The 19,615-nt window shown below is 40.2% G+C and overlaps 1 protein-coding gene across 1 annotated transcript in view; it reads right to left on the bottom strand.

Moving 5' to 3' along the window:
• Positions 1-875: 875 nt before the first annotated feature.
• LOC128902049 (protein fem-1 homolog C-like) overlaps positions 876-19,615 on the bottom strand; it is a 28,705-nt gene continuing 9,965 nt past the window's right edge. The window contains exon 2 of the mRNA XM_054184375.1: positions 876-2,185. Within this exon, the coding sequence (XP_054040350.1) occupies positions 876-2,185 (1,310 nt within the window). The remainder of the gene's footprint in view (positions 2,186-19,615) is intronic.

The following is a 19,615-nucleotide window of genomic DNA, read 5'->3' on the forward strand; positions in this document are numbered from 1 at the left end:
ACACAAGCAAGACATTAGAGCAAAAGGGAAGCTGTCAGTTGTACATGATGAGGATTCTTCCCCTAACTGCATGATGTGAGAGAACGATTATCAGATTAAAAGTTCAAGTGGATTACCATGAGAACAAGAGAGATTTTTTTCTCACAATTTAGCACAGAGTTCCAGAGGTTCAAGAGGAAAGCAACCTCAGTTACTGCTAGAACAAAAAAGTTAAACTCCAGTTCAGAAAGGTGATATGTAGCTCCAAAATTTGTCATGCTATGAAGGCAGCGTCCTCAAAAAGAACTCCAAACAAAACTGCAAATTAAAATGTGCATTTAAGTTGAAAGTGGCCAACTGCTGCATAGAAATATGTTCACACATGACAGTCACATTTAAGTCAGTGCATAGAGAAGATAAAAAGCACTTATGGTAGTTGCAAATGTTAACAAGTCTATACAACTTGCACAGTTTAACAAGTCCATAGAAAAAGAACAGAGTAAGAGTAGAAATGCTCAAGCAAAACCAAAAAAGATGACCCTCCAACTGTATAAAATCCACACAACAGTTGTAATAAAAAGACATCAGTGGAAAATATTCAACTCAGTCCTAAACACCCAACAGGCAAATAAGACCAGAATAGACAAGCCTTTGGCAAACAATTTTAAGAGTCTAAATATGGCACTACATTTCTAAATAATCCACAAAATATAATATATGGCATATTCAAATATTGGTTAACCAACTCTGCAGATGCGATGCTAACAACGCTTTAGCCAATGAGAGCAAGATGGAGCAAACTAAGGGAATACTGGTATATCACAACAGTGCTCAAGAAAAACATTGTCACCAAGTCATGCTTCAACAACAGCACTCTGGGATGGGACTGCACACTATTATCTATGGAGAAAAACAAATTTCTCTAGTTTTTCAGGGATGTGCCCTGCATAGCATATGTTATGATTCACTATAACACGAGCAGCAAGACACTGCAACGTAGTATGATTTATAGGCTGGATTAAGTTTTTTGCTATTTTCTTCTCATCCAGCAAATCACTAGCAGTTTGTTTATACGAGTTTGTGGCATCGAAGTGTGAACCTGACTTGATAAGAAAATTCATGATGCCTGGATGGTTGTTTAGTGCAGCAATATGTAAAGGACTGTTGTTATCAGAGTCTCTGACATTTATATTAGCACCACATTCCACCAGGATAGCAGTAACTTGTAGAGAGGGGAATTTACAAACTGGGTAGCGACCCACACATGTAGTATTCTTGTCAACAGCAAGGTGAAGTGGACTAAAATTATTCTTCCCTCTAGGCTGAAGTTTAAGAAACTTGTAAATAGTCTGTTTCTTAAAATGTTCCTGTTCTGAGCTGCAAGGTACTTTTTCCAACAAGCAAATTAAATGCAAAATGATAGAAAGGGCTTTGTTCATCTGTATTGGATCAGGAGGGCACTGCATTTGTTTCATGGCCCGTTCTATTTCAAGAACACTTTTGCACAGTATACCCATGAGATCATCAAATGTAACAGTAGTGCCTAGCAGGCCTTTTGCCCTGTCCTGCAGCATGAAGGAGAAGAGTTCAGCAAATGATAGTAAACTGCTGGCTGTCATAGGGCTCAGTGGATCTAGATTGCTCTGCTGCATGTCCAAAGCATATTTCCATAAGTTGATGCACCGCTTAAAGTTTCCAGAGTCTGCATAGACAGCACCTCTATATCTAATATAGTAGGATGTATCTGGGTGAGAAGGACCAAGAATACGTTCTCTAATTAATAGTGCTTGCATTCTCATCTCATCAGGGTCTGCAATAAGATTTTCTAGCTCTTCTGAGCTGTTTACCTCTTTAGCATAACCATAGGCCATAATTAGCATTTGTGGCACAGGTTTGTTCAGAATACTAGTCCTATCACTGTATCTCATTTCCATAGCTCGCTTCCAGTATTTCAAAGCGCCAAGTAGATCTCTCTTTTTGTCCACGAATGTTGCTCCTAGAAGTTCCAAAGCATTTATACATTCTGTCTTACTGGTCTGTTCATGTTGGGTCAGAAAGTCCACAATATTTGTGTGGCCTGTCACACTGGCTGACAGAAGGGGAGTCATTCCATAGCCATCCTTTTCCATCTTAGCACAATACTTGAGAAGCATCTTCATGATCTCTAAACTTCCAGATTCTGCACAATCATGTAATGCAGTGTTTCCTAGCAAAAGAAGAAAAACAATTACATAAGCCATAATCAAATTACAGTCCAAATATCACCACAGTAATAGTTAAAAAAATAAAAATAAAATCTTTTTTGACATCTACAGACTATGAAAGGCTTAAATGACAAGTCAAAACATTCAAGACCTGATTAAAACATCAAGGCTACCAGGCAGTTATCCAAATCAAAATGCTTGACATTATTACCCAAAACAATTAAACAGATGTTAAGGATACTTATGTCTCATTATTCAAAACTTAAACCAGAATTCTCTATTACATGAGCAATTTTGTATTTGCTTTCAAATATAAAACAGAAACCTAAGCTTGCCATCTTAAGTGGTTATATTTTCCCTTCTTCCCTTGTCAAATTTCCTTCCTTTCTCCCTATCTCCATGCACAATAAAAAAATAACATCTGTATAAAAATTAAAGATGTGCTAACATTGGCCTCGCTCACCTCTACACTGTACCTCTTCCTCTCTCTTTCATCCAAAGTCTTTAATCAAAGTGTTCCAGGGTAATAATTGTACAGAAAGGCAAATACAACTCATCACAACAGGCTCTTCATCTCAGATGGGGCCTCAGAGACTGCCAGAATATTCCAAGGGACCTGCTTATTTTGTCAAGCCTATGTATACACACAGATAAACTATTCTTAGTACTTTATTAGGTCTTTATCCTGAAGTCCCACATTAACCCCTCTGCTCAGGATTCCCAAAAGCCAAAAAAACCCCAAACAAAAACAAACCACCAAACAATGCCTTCAACACGCAACATGCAGTCATTTGTTTTATAAGTCCTATCATTTACATTAAGATTATTTCTCATCAAGAGAATGCGCAATGTCATGCTAAAGGCATTCAGGTGGCACTCAACACTATGTGGTGAAATTTCCAGCAAGGACTAGTGCCACCTGACTGAAAAAACATATTTGCAGCAAATGAAAAAAACCAAACATTGGACGCCATACTTAAATATTTAACTACTGTGCTTCAAGTAGAAGAAAGTTTTGCTTAAGATCATATATGAGTATTTCACTGGGGGAGACAGGAAGATGGATGGCCAATAACTCACCCCCTCCCCTCCAACATAATAAAGCCTCTTGTGTGGTTGATTGCTTTTAAAACTACACAATTTAAACCTAACTTTTTTTTCATGTATAATACAGAATCATTCATACCAACTTTTCAGCCTCCCACTACATTAACATGAAAATAATTAACAGCACACCCATGTAAGAATCCCACCCCTCCACCCCCCAATTAAAATGTCATACCACTAGCCTTGCAAACTCTGGTTTACTGGCCATCAGATCATCAGTATCTGTTACACTATCAGCAAGTTTCCACATTCTCAAGTGAGACCTCCTTTTCCAAGGATTCTGTACATTCATAGTCATCTGATTTGGTTTTTAAAAAGTTCAGAGGGAAAGTTTCCTAAAACTTCTTATTTGCATTTTTGGCAGGCTTTTTTCTATGCCAACATGATACTGATTTGCAGTGGGCTTTGCTGTTGTATTTCTAGATCTATAAAAGAACTGAAGTACGTAGGGAAACAAAGCAGTAGTCTTGAAATCTTCAGCTGATGTTTGGGAAAAGTGCATTTTTGTAGGTATACAGCCTCCTGATCTCAACAGCTTAGATTTACCATCCTACATTTTCTTAATGTATTCCTCCCTCCCCCAGGCTCTGATCTCTAGAATGTGCAGTTCACTCTTTATATTAGAGTGTTTAGCCAGTAAAAGTCAAATCAGTCCCTAAAGCATGTATGAGATTTGTCTTAAAAGCTGAACACTGCATTGAAATAAACTGAAAATAAGATGGAGGTAAAGGCTTTCCATTAAGAAATTCCTTCTGCCCAGAATGTATTGTTCATGCTGTCTTAAATAGGTTAAATTCAAATGCAAAAATATTTGAAGTTGGTACATGTATATATCTATCTACAAGAAAAAAAAAGACAGACTTGTATTTGTTAAATACATTTCAGAAACAGAAATTTTGTTCCTCGTTCTCATTCCAATTATAAGAATCTGAATTAAGTTTATGTAAATAATCTTGGTATCTTCTAGCTTTTGACTTCACAGCATTCTTATTTCCTTTTTAATGAGAAACTTGGTAAGGGGCTATGAAGTCAAAGTTTGAAGAAAAAAAAGCAAAATTCAGAAATACCTGGTGAAACCATGACTGTCCTCTAAATTCAATACCTACTTGTCACCAGCAGAACCAGATGCTTTAGATCCACAATGCAAACCTCTATCCTATCTTTTAAGTTAGATTATCAAGTAGTAGCTTGCTTATATCTTCTGTAGATAAACACTAGTATGAGAGCAAACGTATCCAAGAGTTTTGCGAATTTTAGTATACAGCAAAAGGATGTAGAAACTCAAGGTCTATTTAGATGAAAGTGTTCTAATGGGCACAGAACATTTTGCCACTGTTCTCCCAACCATCCCCTCCTCACTTTCTCTTCTAATCTTTCATTTCCTGAAACTTTAAATGTAAATTAATCTGCTGCTTCTTCCTCAAACTTGCTTGTGGACCATCAGAGGAAGAACTGACAGCACATTTCAAGACTTGCTTATTGCTTTCAATTCCAGTAATCAGAAAGACAGTAGTAAGGAGGAACAGTAGTTACTCAAGACAAACCAAGTCTCAATCCAAGCACACTGGATAATAAGAATTTAGTTACCACACTAGTCAATTTCATACCAAAGGTGTGCAAAAAGCTATTTTCAAAAGATTATGACTAAAGGTTAACAGTTTTTTACAATTATAGTAGAACAGGAGCTGTGATCACATTTTGTCCCCTCAAACAATTTTTAAGCGCAAGTTTCAAACATTAAAAAAAACCAACCACCAAACCCAGCCCACAAAACATTAGATTGTTTATTAACATACAGTGAGCATAACCTGCTAAATATTCTTTTTTCAATACATTTCTGAATAGCAGCCAACTATTTTACTATCACTTACAAAAAAAGTAAGCTGAGGAAGATACCCCACACAAAGTGGCACCCAAAATTATCTGTTAGATCAAGACTCATGAAACTAAAACCAGGTCTTAATAGGAAGTGATTTTCAGTCTCAAATACCCTAGGCAATCTTTGTCACTAATGGAGTGTTAAGTCAGTGACAGGAGCTTCACCTATAAACTGGTCTGGTCACACTACAGTTTCTACAGAAACCAACAAAATTTCCAATCACTGGAACAGATATTTTTCCAAATTTAGGTGGATTAAAAGTTTGGTTTGTCAACTGTACTTTATTAACTATAATTCCTTCTTTCCTTATTATGGAAAACTGTTCATACCTCCAGATTGACAAGCATGAGACTTATAAATTCCTAAGATGGAAAGAGATCAAAAGCAGACAAATACACAAAACCAGCTTGCCAATATACAGACACATTATAAAAGTCATCTTGCTGTGCTGGAGAAAGTCTAGTTAAAACTTAACTATAGCTGTCAAACCAGAAGTAAATACTGACTGGCTCCTCAGGCCATCTGCACTTCTGGAACACTCAGTGATAAAGCCAAAACCAGATCCATCTGGGTGTAGGATGAGCCATCAGTTAACATAGCCAGTTTAGGGTGTATTCAAGTCCATACTACCTCATTCACAGCAGAGCTCTGAAACACTAGAAAGGTCTTTTGGAGGGTGCCAATTCCAATGGCAATCTAGACATGGCCTGGGATGAAAAAGATTCAGAACTACAAATGTTTGCACCAATGTATATCAGAACCTTGTGTTAGCTGGGCAAATTTAACTTTATCATTTAAATTTCAAAATATTAGTGTGCGTACTTTAAGTTATACTTGAGGTGTTAGTTGATTTAAAAAATAAACCAAACAACTCTCAAAAATGTTTTATTACAGACCATACTGTACTTGTTAAAATACTAGAGTCATCCTTAGGTCACAACTATTTCATCTTTACATGTTATCATGCATAATTCTTTATTTTCTAACTTCAAGTCAATATTTTTAAAAGAGTCATAACATAAAAGCATATTAAAGACAAACAAATCAAAATGCACTAGTAACACCAAAGTTCTTACAAATGCTTCACAACTATTGATATACATCTTGCTAGCTTTGACAATAGGATCAATGGCAGCTATTCATATTATACACTGTAGATCCATCACTGCATAATGTAGCCCTTTACACTCTTTTCTCAGTTGACAGACATGTATACTATGACAAATAGTGCAAATTATATGATAGTGCAAAAATTAACACAAATTAAGTTTAGCCATTATCTGCATAAATTCAGGTACAAACCAAGAGTTTATATGTCATTAATTTACAATGCAGCTATGCAAAACAAGTGGAAATATTCCTAAACCACCAAGAATTTTCAGTACTCTCTCCACCTGGATCTCCTTCATTAAGAGATTTGCTTTTTTATTAGTATTATAATTATTTACTCAAACAGTGGTTACTAATGGCATATCAGAAGTAGGGTAATTTTTTAGCTTTTTATATTGTAGTAGGCCTTGGAGACCACAATTATTTCAAGCAACGCACAAAATAATAAAGGAAAGTAATCACAACTCATTTTTAGTGGCTGCACCTCACTTCAGTTTGACTGGATGGAACAGCATCAGGAAGGAAATATTATAAGAATACAAGCTTCCATAAACTAAAAGGGGACATGGGCAGATAGATGGATATAGAGCTGCCAACTTAAAACAAAAAAACCCCAACCAATGCATTACCCAACAAAACACACACATACATAAAACCCAGTCTTAAGAAATAACAAGAATTCCAGCCATCTATCTAGCAATTATCAAGTGTTAAATTTGAGGAAGAATTTAAGAGGACATGGCAGTTAGCCTTGATATCTAACTTAAGGTCTATGTTCCACTTCACCCATGAATTCAACTGTTCAAATATAAGGATGGCAAATCACAGAATTACAGAATGGTAGGGGTTGGAAGGGACCTTTGGAGATCATCTAGTCCAACCCCCCTGCCAAAGCAGGTTCACCTAGATCAGGCTGCACAGGAACGCATCCGGGCACGTTTTGAATGTCTCCAGAGAAGGACACTCCACCACCTCTCTGGGCAGCCTGTTCCACTGCTCTGTCACCCTCAAAGTAAAGAAGTTTTTCCTCATGTTCAGATGGGATTACCTATGTTCCAGTTTGTACCCATTGCCCCTTGTCCTGTTGCTGGGCACCACTGAGAAGAGTTTGACCCCATCCTCTTGACGCTCACCCTTTAGATATTTATAAGCATTGATGAGGCCCCCTCTCAGTCATCTCTTCTCCAGGCTAAAAAGAGCCAGGTCTCTCAGCCTTTCCTCATAAGAGAGGTGCTCCAGTCCCTTGATCATTTTTGTAGCTCTCTGCTGGACTCTCTCCAGGAGTTCCTTGTCTTTCTTGAACTGGGGAGCCCAGAACTGGACACAGTACTCCAGATGTGGCCTCACCAGGGCAGAGTAGAGGGGGAGGATGACCTCCCTCAACCTGCTGGCCACACTCTTCTTGATGCAGCCCAGGATGCCATTGGCCTTCTTGGCCACAAGGGCACATTGCTGGCTCATGGTCAACTTGTTGTCCACCAGGACTCCCAGGTCTCTCTTCTACAGAGCTGCTTTCCAGCAGGTCAGCCCCCAACCTGTGCTGGTGTATGGAGTTATTCATCCCCAGGTGCAGGACCCTACACTTCCTCTTGTTGAACTTCATTAGGTTTCTCTTCGCCCAACTCTCTAGCCTGTCCAGGTCTCGCTGAACGGCAGCACAGCCTTCTGGTGTGTCAGCCACCCCTCCCAGTTTTGTGTCATCAGCAAACTTGCTGAGGGTACACTCATCCAGGTCATTGATGAATATATTCATCAAGACCGGACCCAGTACTGACCCCTGGGGAACACAACTAGTTACAGGCCTCCAACTAGACTCTGTGCCCCTAATCACGACCCTCCGAGCTCTGTCTTTCAACCAGTTCTCAATCCACCTCCCTGTCCACTCATCTAGCCCACACTTCCTAAGCTTACCTATCAGGATGTTATGGGAGACTCTGTAAAAAACCTTGTTGAAGTCAAGGTAGACAACGTCCACTGCTCTCCCCTCATCCACCCAGCCAGTCATGTCATCATAGAAGGCTATCAGGTTGGTCAAGCATGATTTTCCCTTGGTGAATCCATGTTGACCACTACCGATGACCTTCTTTTCTTCCACATGCTTAGAGATGATATCCAGGATGAGCTGTTCCATCACCTTTCCAGGGATGGAGGTGAGGCTGACTGGCCTGTAGTTTCCCGGGTCCTCCTTCTTGCCCTTTTTGAAGACTGGCATGACATTAGCTTTCCTCCAGTCCTCAGGCACCTCTCCTGTTCTCCATGACCTTTCAAAGATGATGGAGAGTAGCTTCGCAATAACATCTGCCAGCTCCCTCAGCACTCACAGGTGCATCCCATCAGGGCCCATGGATTTGTGGGTATCAAGTTTGCCTAAATGATCTCTCTAACCTGATCCTCCTTGACCAAGGGAAAGGCTTCCTTTCTCCAGACTCTTCTCTCTTACCTCCAGGGTCTGGGATTCCTGAGGGCAAGCCTTAGCAGTAAAGACTGAAGCAAAAAAGGCATTCAGTAACTCCACCTTCTCTGCATCCTCTGTCACCAGGGCACCTACCTCATTTAGCAGCAGGCCCACATTTTCCCTAGTCTTCCTTTTTCTACTGATGTACTTGAAGAAGCCCTTCTTATTGTCCTTGACATCCCTTGCCAGGTTTAATTCCAAGTAGGCCTTAGCCTTCCTCATTGCATTCCTGCATACTCTGACAACGTTCCTATGCTCCTCCCAAGTGGCCAGTCCCTTTCTCCACATTCTGTAAACTTCCTTCCTCCATCTGAGTTGCTCCTTTCTTGCTCATCCATGCAGGTTTTCTGCATCCTTTGCCTGATTTCTTGCTCCTAGGGATGCACCGATCTTGAGCAATATTCAAGTGGTGCTTGAATATTAACCAGTTTTCTTGCACCCCATTTCCTTCTAGAGCCTTAGCCCCATGGGATTCCTCCAAGTAGGTATTTGAAGAGGCCAAAGTCAGCTCTCCTGAAGTCCAGGGTTGTAATTCTACTTATTGCCCTGCTTCTTCCATGTGGGATCATTAACTCCACCATCTCATGGTCACTGCAGCCAAGGCTACCCCCAACCTTCACATCCCCAACTAGTCCTTCTTTGTTAGTACAAGGTCCATCAGCGCACCTCTCCTTGTTGGCTCCTCTACCACCTGGGTCAAAATGTTTTCATCAGTGCTCTGCAGAAACCTCCGGGACTGTGCGTGCCTGGCTGTGTGGTCTTCCCAGCAAATATCAGGGTGATTGAAGTCCCCCACGACAACCAGGGCCTGTGATCGTGAGGCTATTTCCAGCTATCTGTAGAAGGCCTCATTGACTTCCTCTTCCTGATCTAGTGGTCTCTAGTAAACACCCACGACAATGTCTCCCATATTAGCCTGCCCCTTAATTCTTACCCATAAGCTCTCAACACATTCTTCATCCACCCCTAGACAGAGCTTGATACATTCCAGTTGCACTCTTGCATAGAGAGCAACTCCACCACCTCACCCCACTGGCCTGTCTTCCTAAAAAGTACATAGCCATCCATGACAACATTCCAGTCCTGTGAGCTATCCCATCACATCTCTGTAATTGCAATGAGATCATGGTCCTGTGACTACACACAGATCCCTAGTTTTTCCTGTTTATTCCCCATGTTGCGTGCATTGGTATACGAGTATTTCAGAGAGGTAGTCGAGCATGCAGGTTTCCATGGAGGGGAGCAAGAGGATGCACCACAGCCATTCATACCCTTGAGGTGGCTGGCCTTATGATTCTCATTTTGGGAGTCAGCTAAGGAACATTTATCACTGCTCTGTTTGGCCTGGCTTATTCCCCAGTTGGATGTGATGGTGTGAGCATTGCCATTGTGGACCCCGAGTCCTTCAGTTTAAAGCTCGCCTCACCAAGTTGGCCAGCCTGTTGCCAAAGATTCCCTTGCCTCTTCTAGACAGGTGGATTCTATCCCTCTCTAACAGGTTATAGTCAGCAAAGCATGTCCTGTTGTCATAAAAGCCAAAACCCTCGCGACAGCACCAGGCACATAGCCAGAAGTTGATATGCAGTATCTGTTCATTTCTGGCTGCTCCCTTTCCTCTAACTGGTAAAATGGAGAAAACGATAACTTGGTCACCAATTTTTTTTTTTTTTTTATTGTCTTCCTTAATTCTGCCCAGGTTCTGGCTTGCAGTGTCATTCATGCCCACAAGAAAGAATAAGAGTGGATAGTAGTCCGTGCTCTTGACGTTGCAGCACCCTCTTGGCAATGTCTAGGATCTTAGCTCCCAGAAAGCAGCATACCTCACATGCCTCCCTGTCAGGTTGGCAGATGGGCACCTCAGTGCCCTTTAAAAGAAAGTCACCCACTACTAGCACTCGTCGTTTCTTTTTACAGTATCCACTGTGTGCTGCTGGTACAGTTTCCCCTTGCAGGTCTTGCTCATGGGCAGCTATATCTGTTAAAGCTTCATATCTTTTTATGGTTGTGATGCTGGAGGGTGGAGACTGAAGTGGAGTCCTGCTTTTGTGGGTCACCAGGGTCATCATCATCCTCAGTGGTGTCCACTACAGGAACATGGTTATGAAACCACCTATCTATCTCAATCTCGGCTCCTCTAATACTGCACAGCCTTTTAACTGTTTCCTGCAACTTGGCTACTTGACGTAACAGATCATCAAGCTGTGCAAACCTATGCAGGTACTGTTATCCACTTCATAAATACTATATTGCCTATAGTAACAGGAATAAACAGTGCCTGAACACTATCTATGCAATCCACTATGCCTATCCACTGTCTGGGCTCCCCGGTTCAAGAGGGACAGGGAACTGCTGGAGAGGGTGCAGCAGAGAGTTACCAAGATGATTAGGGGACTGGAACACCTCTCTTATGAAGAAAGGCTGAGGGATTTGGGTCTCTTCAGTCTGGAAAAAAGACGGCTGAGGGGGGATCTTATCAATGCTTATAAATACTTAAAGGGTGGGTGTCAGGAGGATGGGGCCAGGATCTTTTCAGTGGTGCCCGGGGACGGAACAAGAGGTAACGGGCACAAACTTGAGCATAGGAAGTTCCACCTAAACATGAGGAGGAACTTCTTTACTTTGAGGGTGGCAGAGCACTGGCACAGGCTGCCCAGAGAGGTGGTGGAGTCTCCATCTCTGGAGACATTCAAAACCTGCCTGGACGCGTTCCTGTGCAACCTGCTCTAGGTGACCCTGCTCTGGCAGGGGGGTTGGACCAGATGATCTCCAGAGGTCCCTTCCAACCCTATGATTCTATGATTCTATGAATTCTACAGTCAATCCAATTTTTGTAATAAATTATTTCTTTAGTAAGAAATTAAAGTCAACATTATATCTACTGCTGTATTAAAGAAGAAATAGATTGAAAAGAATCAGACACCCTTTGAAAGCCATTTTCTTTGATAAGCAGCTAAGAAAAACACATACAGAGATATTGGACAAATTTTTTAAGTGTTCTTTAATTTAAGGATGATTATTTCAAAGCAGACTTCATTAAATTTTCTTAATCCATTTCTAATTCTTAAGTCACTTGCTGGAATTCGATCACATGTAGAAGCTAGCTAATATTACAACAGCATGAGAAAATTCTCATTCTTGCACAAGAACAAAATTGGACTGGAAATATTATGCTAGTCATAGCACTTCGCTGATAGAGAAGGTATTGTTATATTGCAGTATATTGCATTGTTAATACTGTTTTCTATCTAAATAAAACTCTACTATTCGTACTACCTAATAATGTTCTGTAATTAAAAACAAAATGAAATAATCCAAATCTCACAAAGACACATTAGGGAAAAAAATATGTTAAACTGATGTCATAGTTTCATGTTTCATTCTTTCATTATAGTCCTACTTTAACAGAGGTAGTATGAACATTACACAAATGCTTCATGTATCACAGAACTAATTCCCTAACTATTGAGTCTTACCAAAAAAAAAAAAAAAAGGCAGCTCATCTAGCAAGGTGTGTCTAATGAGGTTGTGCCTTTCTATGTCAGAAGCAAATTATTCTTAAAATAGGCTGTCAGTTTGTGACATGGGGGAGGAAAGAAAATGAAGCAGTGACACAAAGTGATTTGGCTTGATTTACAACAAATATTAACTACATCCACTTCCTAAAATTTGCAAAATGCTTAATCAAATTTCTGAATAGCAAAACTTTTTAATTTAAAATTTTATTTTTTAAAATATAATAGCAGTGTGATATCATACTAAAGATCTCTTCCTGAAAATACACACTCAGCTGCTGAACTGTACACACCGGTCAATCCTTCAGATTAAATAATTTTTTCTTTGTATGTTTAAAATAACCCACATGTATATATTTTTGCAGCCTCACAGATGAAATTAATCACCTTCATAAAGTGGAGTTGTTCATAAAACACTGAAATTTTTAATTTATTTTTTTAAGCAGAGTACTTGAAGGAAATAAGTCCTCTAGCAGCTTTACTGATTTTTGAAAGAAATTATTGATACATACATACAAATATAGGCAGTGCAAAAGAAAACTGATTTACATCTCTACACTTAGTATATATGACAAAGGAAAATTAAAGGGATGCCTTCCTTTTAAAAATAAATTAAGTAAAAATTGCAAAGAACTGTTAACCGCAGCAAGTTGTTCCATATTCTGTAATGAAATAATTGTTCCCTTGGTCAGAAAATCACTTAATGATAACTCATATTATGAAGATTAATAATACAAAGTGGTAACAATGTATAAAATGTTGTGAAACATTTAATTTCAACAGGAACTATTTTTTGCATCTGAAATACAATAATTTATTCCTTTAAACTGTACCTTCTTTTGTTATTTTATTTATAGGCATTTGTACTAAAGTTCAGTTTCACATAACATCACACACAAAATATCTACAAATTGCAGTGCAGACCATTACGTAATATCATCCAAAAAGCATTTGCTTTCAGGGTTAAGCATATTTAACCACTTTCTGAAAGAGCTTAACATACAACAAAAAGTAATGAACATTTTGTCAATCACTGTACGACTGTTGAAAGCAGAACAAAAAAAAACCTGGGAAAACTTGTCTTATTTGACAACAGAACTAAATAAACGTGACCCTTTTCCCAAGTCAAAAGACTCCATGTTTACATCAAGAGTTGAAACTTTACCTTGAAGAAAGTCACATTACTTAAGTATAGATCAGAAAGTCCTTATGATGTGTAACAGAGCTCACAGTGATGACCACAGAAGGTTTACCCTAGGATCTCTTATGTTAGAGAAAGGACATTTCTGTTATGTGACCTTTATGATTAACCTTTGATGGGAAGAGTGGTAACTTCTACCACTACTTCTTCCCCTTCAGGGTACATATGCATTCCCCTGGTTACTAGGCATCAGACGTAATTATGTTGGATCACTGCAGCAGCTATAAAAAAAAGCCTGTTCACAAAGGCTGTTTATCATTACTCTTATCTTGATGGTTTGAGTTTTGATTTACATACCACAGCAAAAAAGAAAAATCAAGAGAATGGTTTACATGAATAATGTTAAATTTTCATTGTCTAACTACTTTAAGTCATATGAAAGCACTTTGTATGTTTATACATACTTCAGCTAAAAAAATTTGACTCTGTTCCTCTTTAAAAGCATAGATTGCATTTTCAACTTCTTCCATCATTTCCCTGAACTTGTAAAAAAAACCAACAACAACAAAAAAATAAAGAAAAGAACAGAACACATCACAAGTTTAAAATATTCACCAGTAATTCAGCACCATCCAGAAACACAGATGCTTGCAGAGAATTCTGGAATGCATTTATTGTAGTGTACAAAAAAGCCTGCATTTCCATCTCGAATAGTCTTAAAAAAAGACTCTCATTTAGTCACAAGGTGTGATTTCACTGTAATTTAGCTAACTGGATACAAATCCCAGTATAAATGTTTATTTCAGTTAATGAAGAGTAAGCTTCAACTGATTCACAGAATAAAACAACCTTATCCTAAAGCGTTTCCACCTTTGTTGGGGTTTTTTCCAACAATATTTAAATTTATTTCAACAATATTTAAAAGACACTTAGATGTGTGTCCTGGTTTGAGCGACACAGGACTAATTTCTCTTCTAATGCTTGGGAGAACTCCACTTTTGGAAGACTCTAGTGTCTGAATTTGTGACAATATTTACTTTATAGCCAGCTAGGCTATGTGGGATTCAAGGTCTCAGTGTTTTCAAGCCTTGCCAGGTGCAGGGATGAGGAGGAGTGAGACCTGGGCACTTGACCCAGGCTGGCCAACAGGATTATTTCATACCATGAACATCACATTCAAAATAAAATAGAAAGTTTGCTGCGTAGTACTCACTCCCCCTTGATGTCTGCGACCCTGAGAACTTCATGCCCTGGTGCCAGACCCTTCCTCCCGAAGCCTTTGCGCTCGCAGTGTCCGACATTTGCTGTCCACTGTTGGCAGTGCACAGCTTCCTACTGATATAATTGGCTGAGTATAATTCTTGTATATTTTAAATTGGTATCGGTATCAATACTGGTTCTTTAGTATTATTAATGTTAAATATTTAGTCTTATCCTATTAAATCTATTTGTATTTCAACCCTTGTGTTTCCTTATCTTTCCCCGATTCCCCTTCCCAGGTGGGGAGGGGTCATCGGGTGATAGAATAATTGTCTAAATGACAATAAATTGCTGTTGATTCCTCAAACCATAAGAATGTGGCTCTTAGGGACACAGTTTAGTGGTAGACTTAGCAGTGTTCAGTTTACAGTTTGACTCGATGATCTTAAATGTCTTTTCCAACCTAAATGATTCTATGATTCTAAAAGAATTACAGTGACTTAAGAGCTCATTCAAATCTTTGCTTTACACTAGGCAGTATCAATCCAATATAACCTATGGCTCCCTAATTTCTACAAAGTTGGGCCTACAAAGAAACATCAAAATAAAATTTTTTATATAGTCCTGTTAGCGTGCTTTAGTCATGTTCTGGACAAAGTAAAGTAAGACAGCTATCTAGAGAAGGCTTATTTTGCAATGGCAGAAACCTGGTTTAGAATGAGTGGTTTTAATCACAGGGGTTGGAAGGGACCTCTGGAGATCATCTAGTCCAACCCCCCTGCCAAAGCAGGTTCACCTAGATCAGGCTGCACAGGAACGCATCCAGGCACGTTTTGAATGTCTCCAGAGAAGGACACTCCACCACCTCTCTGGGCAGCCTGTTCCACTGCTCTGTCACCCTCAAAGTAAAGAATGTTTTCCTCATGTTCAGATGGAACTTCCTGCGTTCCAGTTTGTGCCCGTTGCCCCTTGTCCTGTCACCAGGCATCACTGAGAAGAGTTTGACCCCATCCTCTTGACGCTCACCCTTTAGATATTTATAAGCATTGATGAGGCCCCCTCTCAGTCATCTCTTCTCCAGGCTAAAAAGAGCCAGGTCTCTCAGCCTTTCCTCATAAGAGAGGTGCTCCAGTCCCTTGATCATTTTTGTAGCTCTCTGCTGGACTCTCTCCAGCAGTTCCTTGTCTTTCTTGAACTGGGGAGCCCAGAACTGGACACAGTACCCCAGATGTGGCCTCACCAGGGCAGAGTAGAGGGGGAGGATGACCTCCCTCGACCTGCTTGCCACACTCTCCTTGATGCACCCCAGGAGACCACTGTCCTTCTTGGCCAATCAGCACAACTTCCCCATGGACAGAAAATTAACACATAAGTTCAACTAACTTGTCTTTAAAAAATAATAAGAAAAAAAACCGAAATTGATTATACTGTATCATCGAACTCTTAGTTCAGCTTTCATGTCTTGTTAAATCTTGGCATCTTTGCTGACAGTTTAAGAAAGAAGATAATTTGTTTTATAGTATAGACAGTGAAAAAATGAAATTGGATGAATTTTATGTGTCGTCATAAAGCCCTTGGCTAGGAAGAGATCTTCAACCCGAGCTCCACACAAGGTAGTGGAGAACTGCAGAATGGGTCTTTCCATTTCCATTTCCCAAGAAGTTCAAAACATTCAAACTGAAAAAGCTGTTTAAGCATTTCCAAGAGAATATTCCAACTTACACTTTAAGCCACCTGGAGCTATACCTAAACTGCACTAAAATATTAAATTTATTTTACACAGGCCAAAGACTGACATATAGAAAATACTTAACTCTCAACAGCCTGAATCATAGAATTGTTTTGGTTGGAAGAGACCTTTAAGATCATCAAGTCCAACCATTAATCTAGCACTGCCAAGTTACCATTCAACCATGTCCCTCCGCACTACATCTACGCATCTTTTAAATACCTCCAGGGATGGCGACTCAACCATTTCCCTGGGCAGCCTGTTCCAATGCTTGACAACCCTTTCAGTGAAGAAATTTTTCCTTATATCCAATCTAAACCTCCCTTGGTGCAACTTGAGGCCATTTCCTCTTGTCCTATTGCCTGTTACTTGGGAAAAGAGACTGATACACAACTCGCTACAACCTCCTTTCAGGTAGTTGTAGAGAGCAATAAGGTCTCCCCTCAGCCTCCTTTTCTCCAGGCTAAACAACCCCAGTTCCCTCAGCTGCTCCTCATAAGACTTGTGCTCTAGACCCTTCACCAGCTTTGTTGCCCTTCTCTGAACACTCTCTAGCATCTCAATATCTTTCTTGTAGTGAGGGGCCCAAAACCAAACACAGTATTCGAGGTGCAGCCTCACCAGAGCCACGAACAGGGGAATGATCACTTCCCTAGTCCTGCTGGCCACACTATTTCCAATAGAAGCCAGGATGCTATTGGCTGCCTTGGCCACCTGGGCACACTGCTGGCTCACATTCAGCCGGCTGTCGACCAACACCCCCAGGTCCTTCTCTGCCAGGCAGCTTTCCAGCCACACTTCCCCAAGCCTGTAGCGCTGCATGGGGTTGTTGTGACCCAAGTGCAGGACCCGGCACTTGGCCTTGTTGAACCTCATACCATTGGCCTTGGCCCATCAATCCAGATCCCTCTGTGGAACCATTGTACCCTCAAGCAGGTCGATGCTCCCACCTAACTTGGTGTCATCTGCAAACTTACTGAGGGTGCACTCGATCCCCTCATCCAGATCGTTGATAATGATATTAAACAGAACTGTCCACAATACCGAGCCCTGGGGAACACCACTTGTGACCGGCCGCCAACTGGATTTAACTCCATTCACCACAAATCTTTGGTCCTGGACATCCAGACAGGTTTTTACCCAGCAAAGTATATGCTCATCCAAGCCATGAGCAGACAGTTTCTCTAGGAGGATGCTGTGGGAAATGGTGTCAAAGGCTTTACTAAAGTCCAGGTAAACAACATCCACAGCCTTTCCCTCAGCCACTAAGCTGGTCACCTTGTCATAGAAGGAGACCAGGTTAGTCAAGCAGGACCTGCCTTTCATAAACCCATGCTCACTGGGCCTGATCACCTGGTTGTCCTGTACATGCCACGTGATGGCACTCAAGATGATCTGCTCTATAACCTTCCCCAGCACCGAGGTCAGACTGACAGGCCTGTAATTCCCTGGATCCTCCTTCCAGCCCATCTTGTGGATGGGCATCACATTTGCTAGCCTCCAGTCAACTGGGACCTCCCTGGTTAACCAGGACTGATGATAAATGATGGAAAGTGGCTTGGTGAGCACTTCTGCCAACTCCCTCAGTACCCTTGGGTGGATCCCATCTGGCCCCATAGACTTGTGTGTGTCTAAGTGGTGTAGCAGGTCGCTAACCCTTTCCCCTTGGACTATGGGGGGGTTCATTCTGCTCCCCGTCCCTGTCTTCCAGCTTAGGGGGCTGGGAAACCCGGAGAACAATTGATCTTAATGTTAAAGACTCAGGCAAAGAAGGCATTAAGTACCTCGGCCTTTTCCTCATCCTTGGTCACTATGTTTTCCCCCGCATGCAATAAAGGATGGAGATTCTCCTTAGCCCTCATTTTGTTGCTAATGCATTTATAGGAACATGGTTTATTGTCTTTTACAGCACTAGCCAGGTTAAGTTCCAGTTGGGCTTCGGCCCTTCTAATTTTCTCCCTGCATAGCCTCATGCAATCTTCCTTCTTGAACAATGTCCAGCCTTCCTGGACTCCTTTGCCCTTCAGGACTGGTTGATGGAGTCCCTTGGGAGGCAGTCTCTTTAACAGGTCAAAGTCTGCTTTCCCAAGGTCCAAAGTGGCAGATCTACTAACCCCCCTCCTTACTTCTCCAAAAAGTAAAGATAAACAAATCCACATGGCTTCTAACAGAGAATAAGCTGCTCTACTTCAACAGAAAACTGCAAGAAACTTTACCCTTTCTTAAGTTCCTCTCTTCTTACATCCCCCTTCCCAGATTCCTGGAAAAGCAGACAGACTGGAGGAGTATTCCAAGTCTGCAGGAGAAGCAGAAGCACAATTATCCCAAAAAATCTGTCTATAAGGGAAAATGTTTTTAATTTCAACAGGAACTAATTTTTGCATCTGAAATTCAATAATTTATTCCTTTAAATGGTACCTTCTTTCATTATTTTATTTATAGGCATTCGTACTGAAATTCAGTTTCACATAGCATCACACACAAAATATCTACAAATTGCAGTAGAGCATTATGTAATATCATCCAAAAAAAGAAAAAAACAACACCCAAACCAAACAGACACAGAACACTTTTAGAACAAGGGCTTTATTTACAAGGGAAAAAAAAAGAGCGTTTGGAATACTTTTTAATTTTTTTTTGTTTTTTTGTTTTCCAAAATAAATCTTGGCAAGCAGACAAGACCAAAAAAAGAACTCAGAAGATAAAAAAATCTGTCAGATTCTGTGATGTTTACTGCAAGGGAAGATTAATTATTTTTCATGTATACTAAACCACACTGGTCATATAGCAAAGAGTGTGCATCCATATAATCCCCCTACTTCTGGTCTACCAAGTCTGTAAAAAAATTCCTTCCCTGCCCCCCCCAGCAGGTTTGAGTATTATGCTTTTCAGTCTTCCGCATAAATGATAACACTAAAATAGTGCTAGTCCTTGATATAGTACTACTATATGTATAACCTTGATAAGGTACTCACAGAGACTGAGGTCTGTATACTTCTAAACTTTCCAAAATGAGCAAGTAAACTGAACAAGCCTCATCCTCTACATTATTTTACAAAGCCATTATAATAAAATATGGCACCATAGCTAATGGTATTTAAGAACGAGACTTCAAATCATAGCATTATTTTGCATTTTCAAAAAACACGATTCCCTCTAACTTTTATGGTAGTATGGAGTATGATAGACAACAAAAAAATAGGGTTTCCAACCAAACATTCCTGTACAAATCTCAAGAGATACCTAAATTAATGCCTAATCTAGTAGTTCTTAAATTTTCCTAATACTTAGAAGGGGGA

This window comes from Rissa tridactyla, chromosome W (genome assembly GCF_028500815.1).
Source record: "Rissa tridactyla isolate bRisTri1 chromosome W, bRisTri1.patW.cur.20221130, whole genome shotgun sequence".
NCBI lineage: Eukaryota > Metazoa > Chordata > Aves > Charadriiformes > Laridae > Rissa > Rissa tridactyla.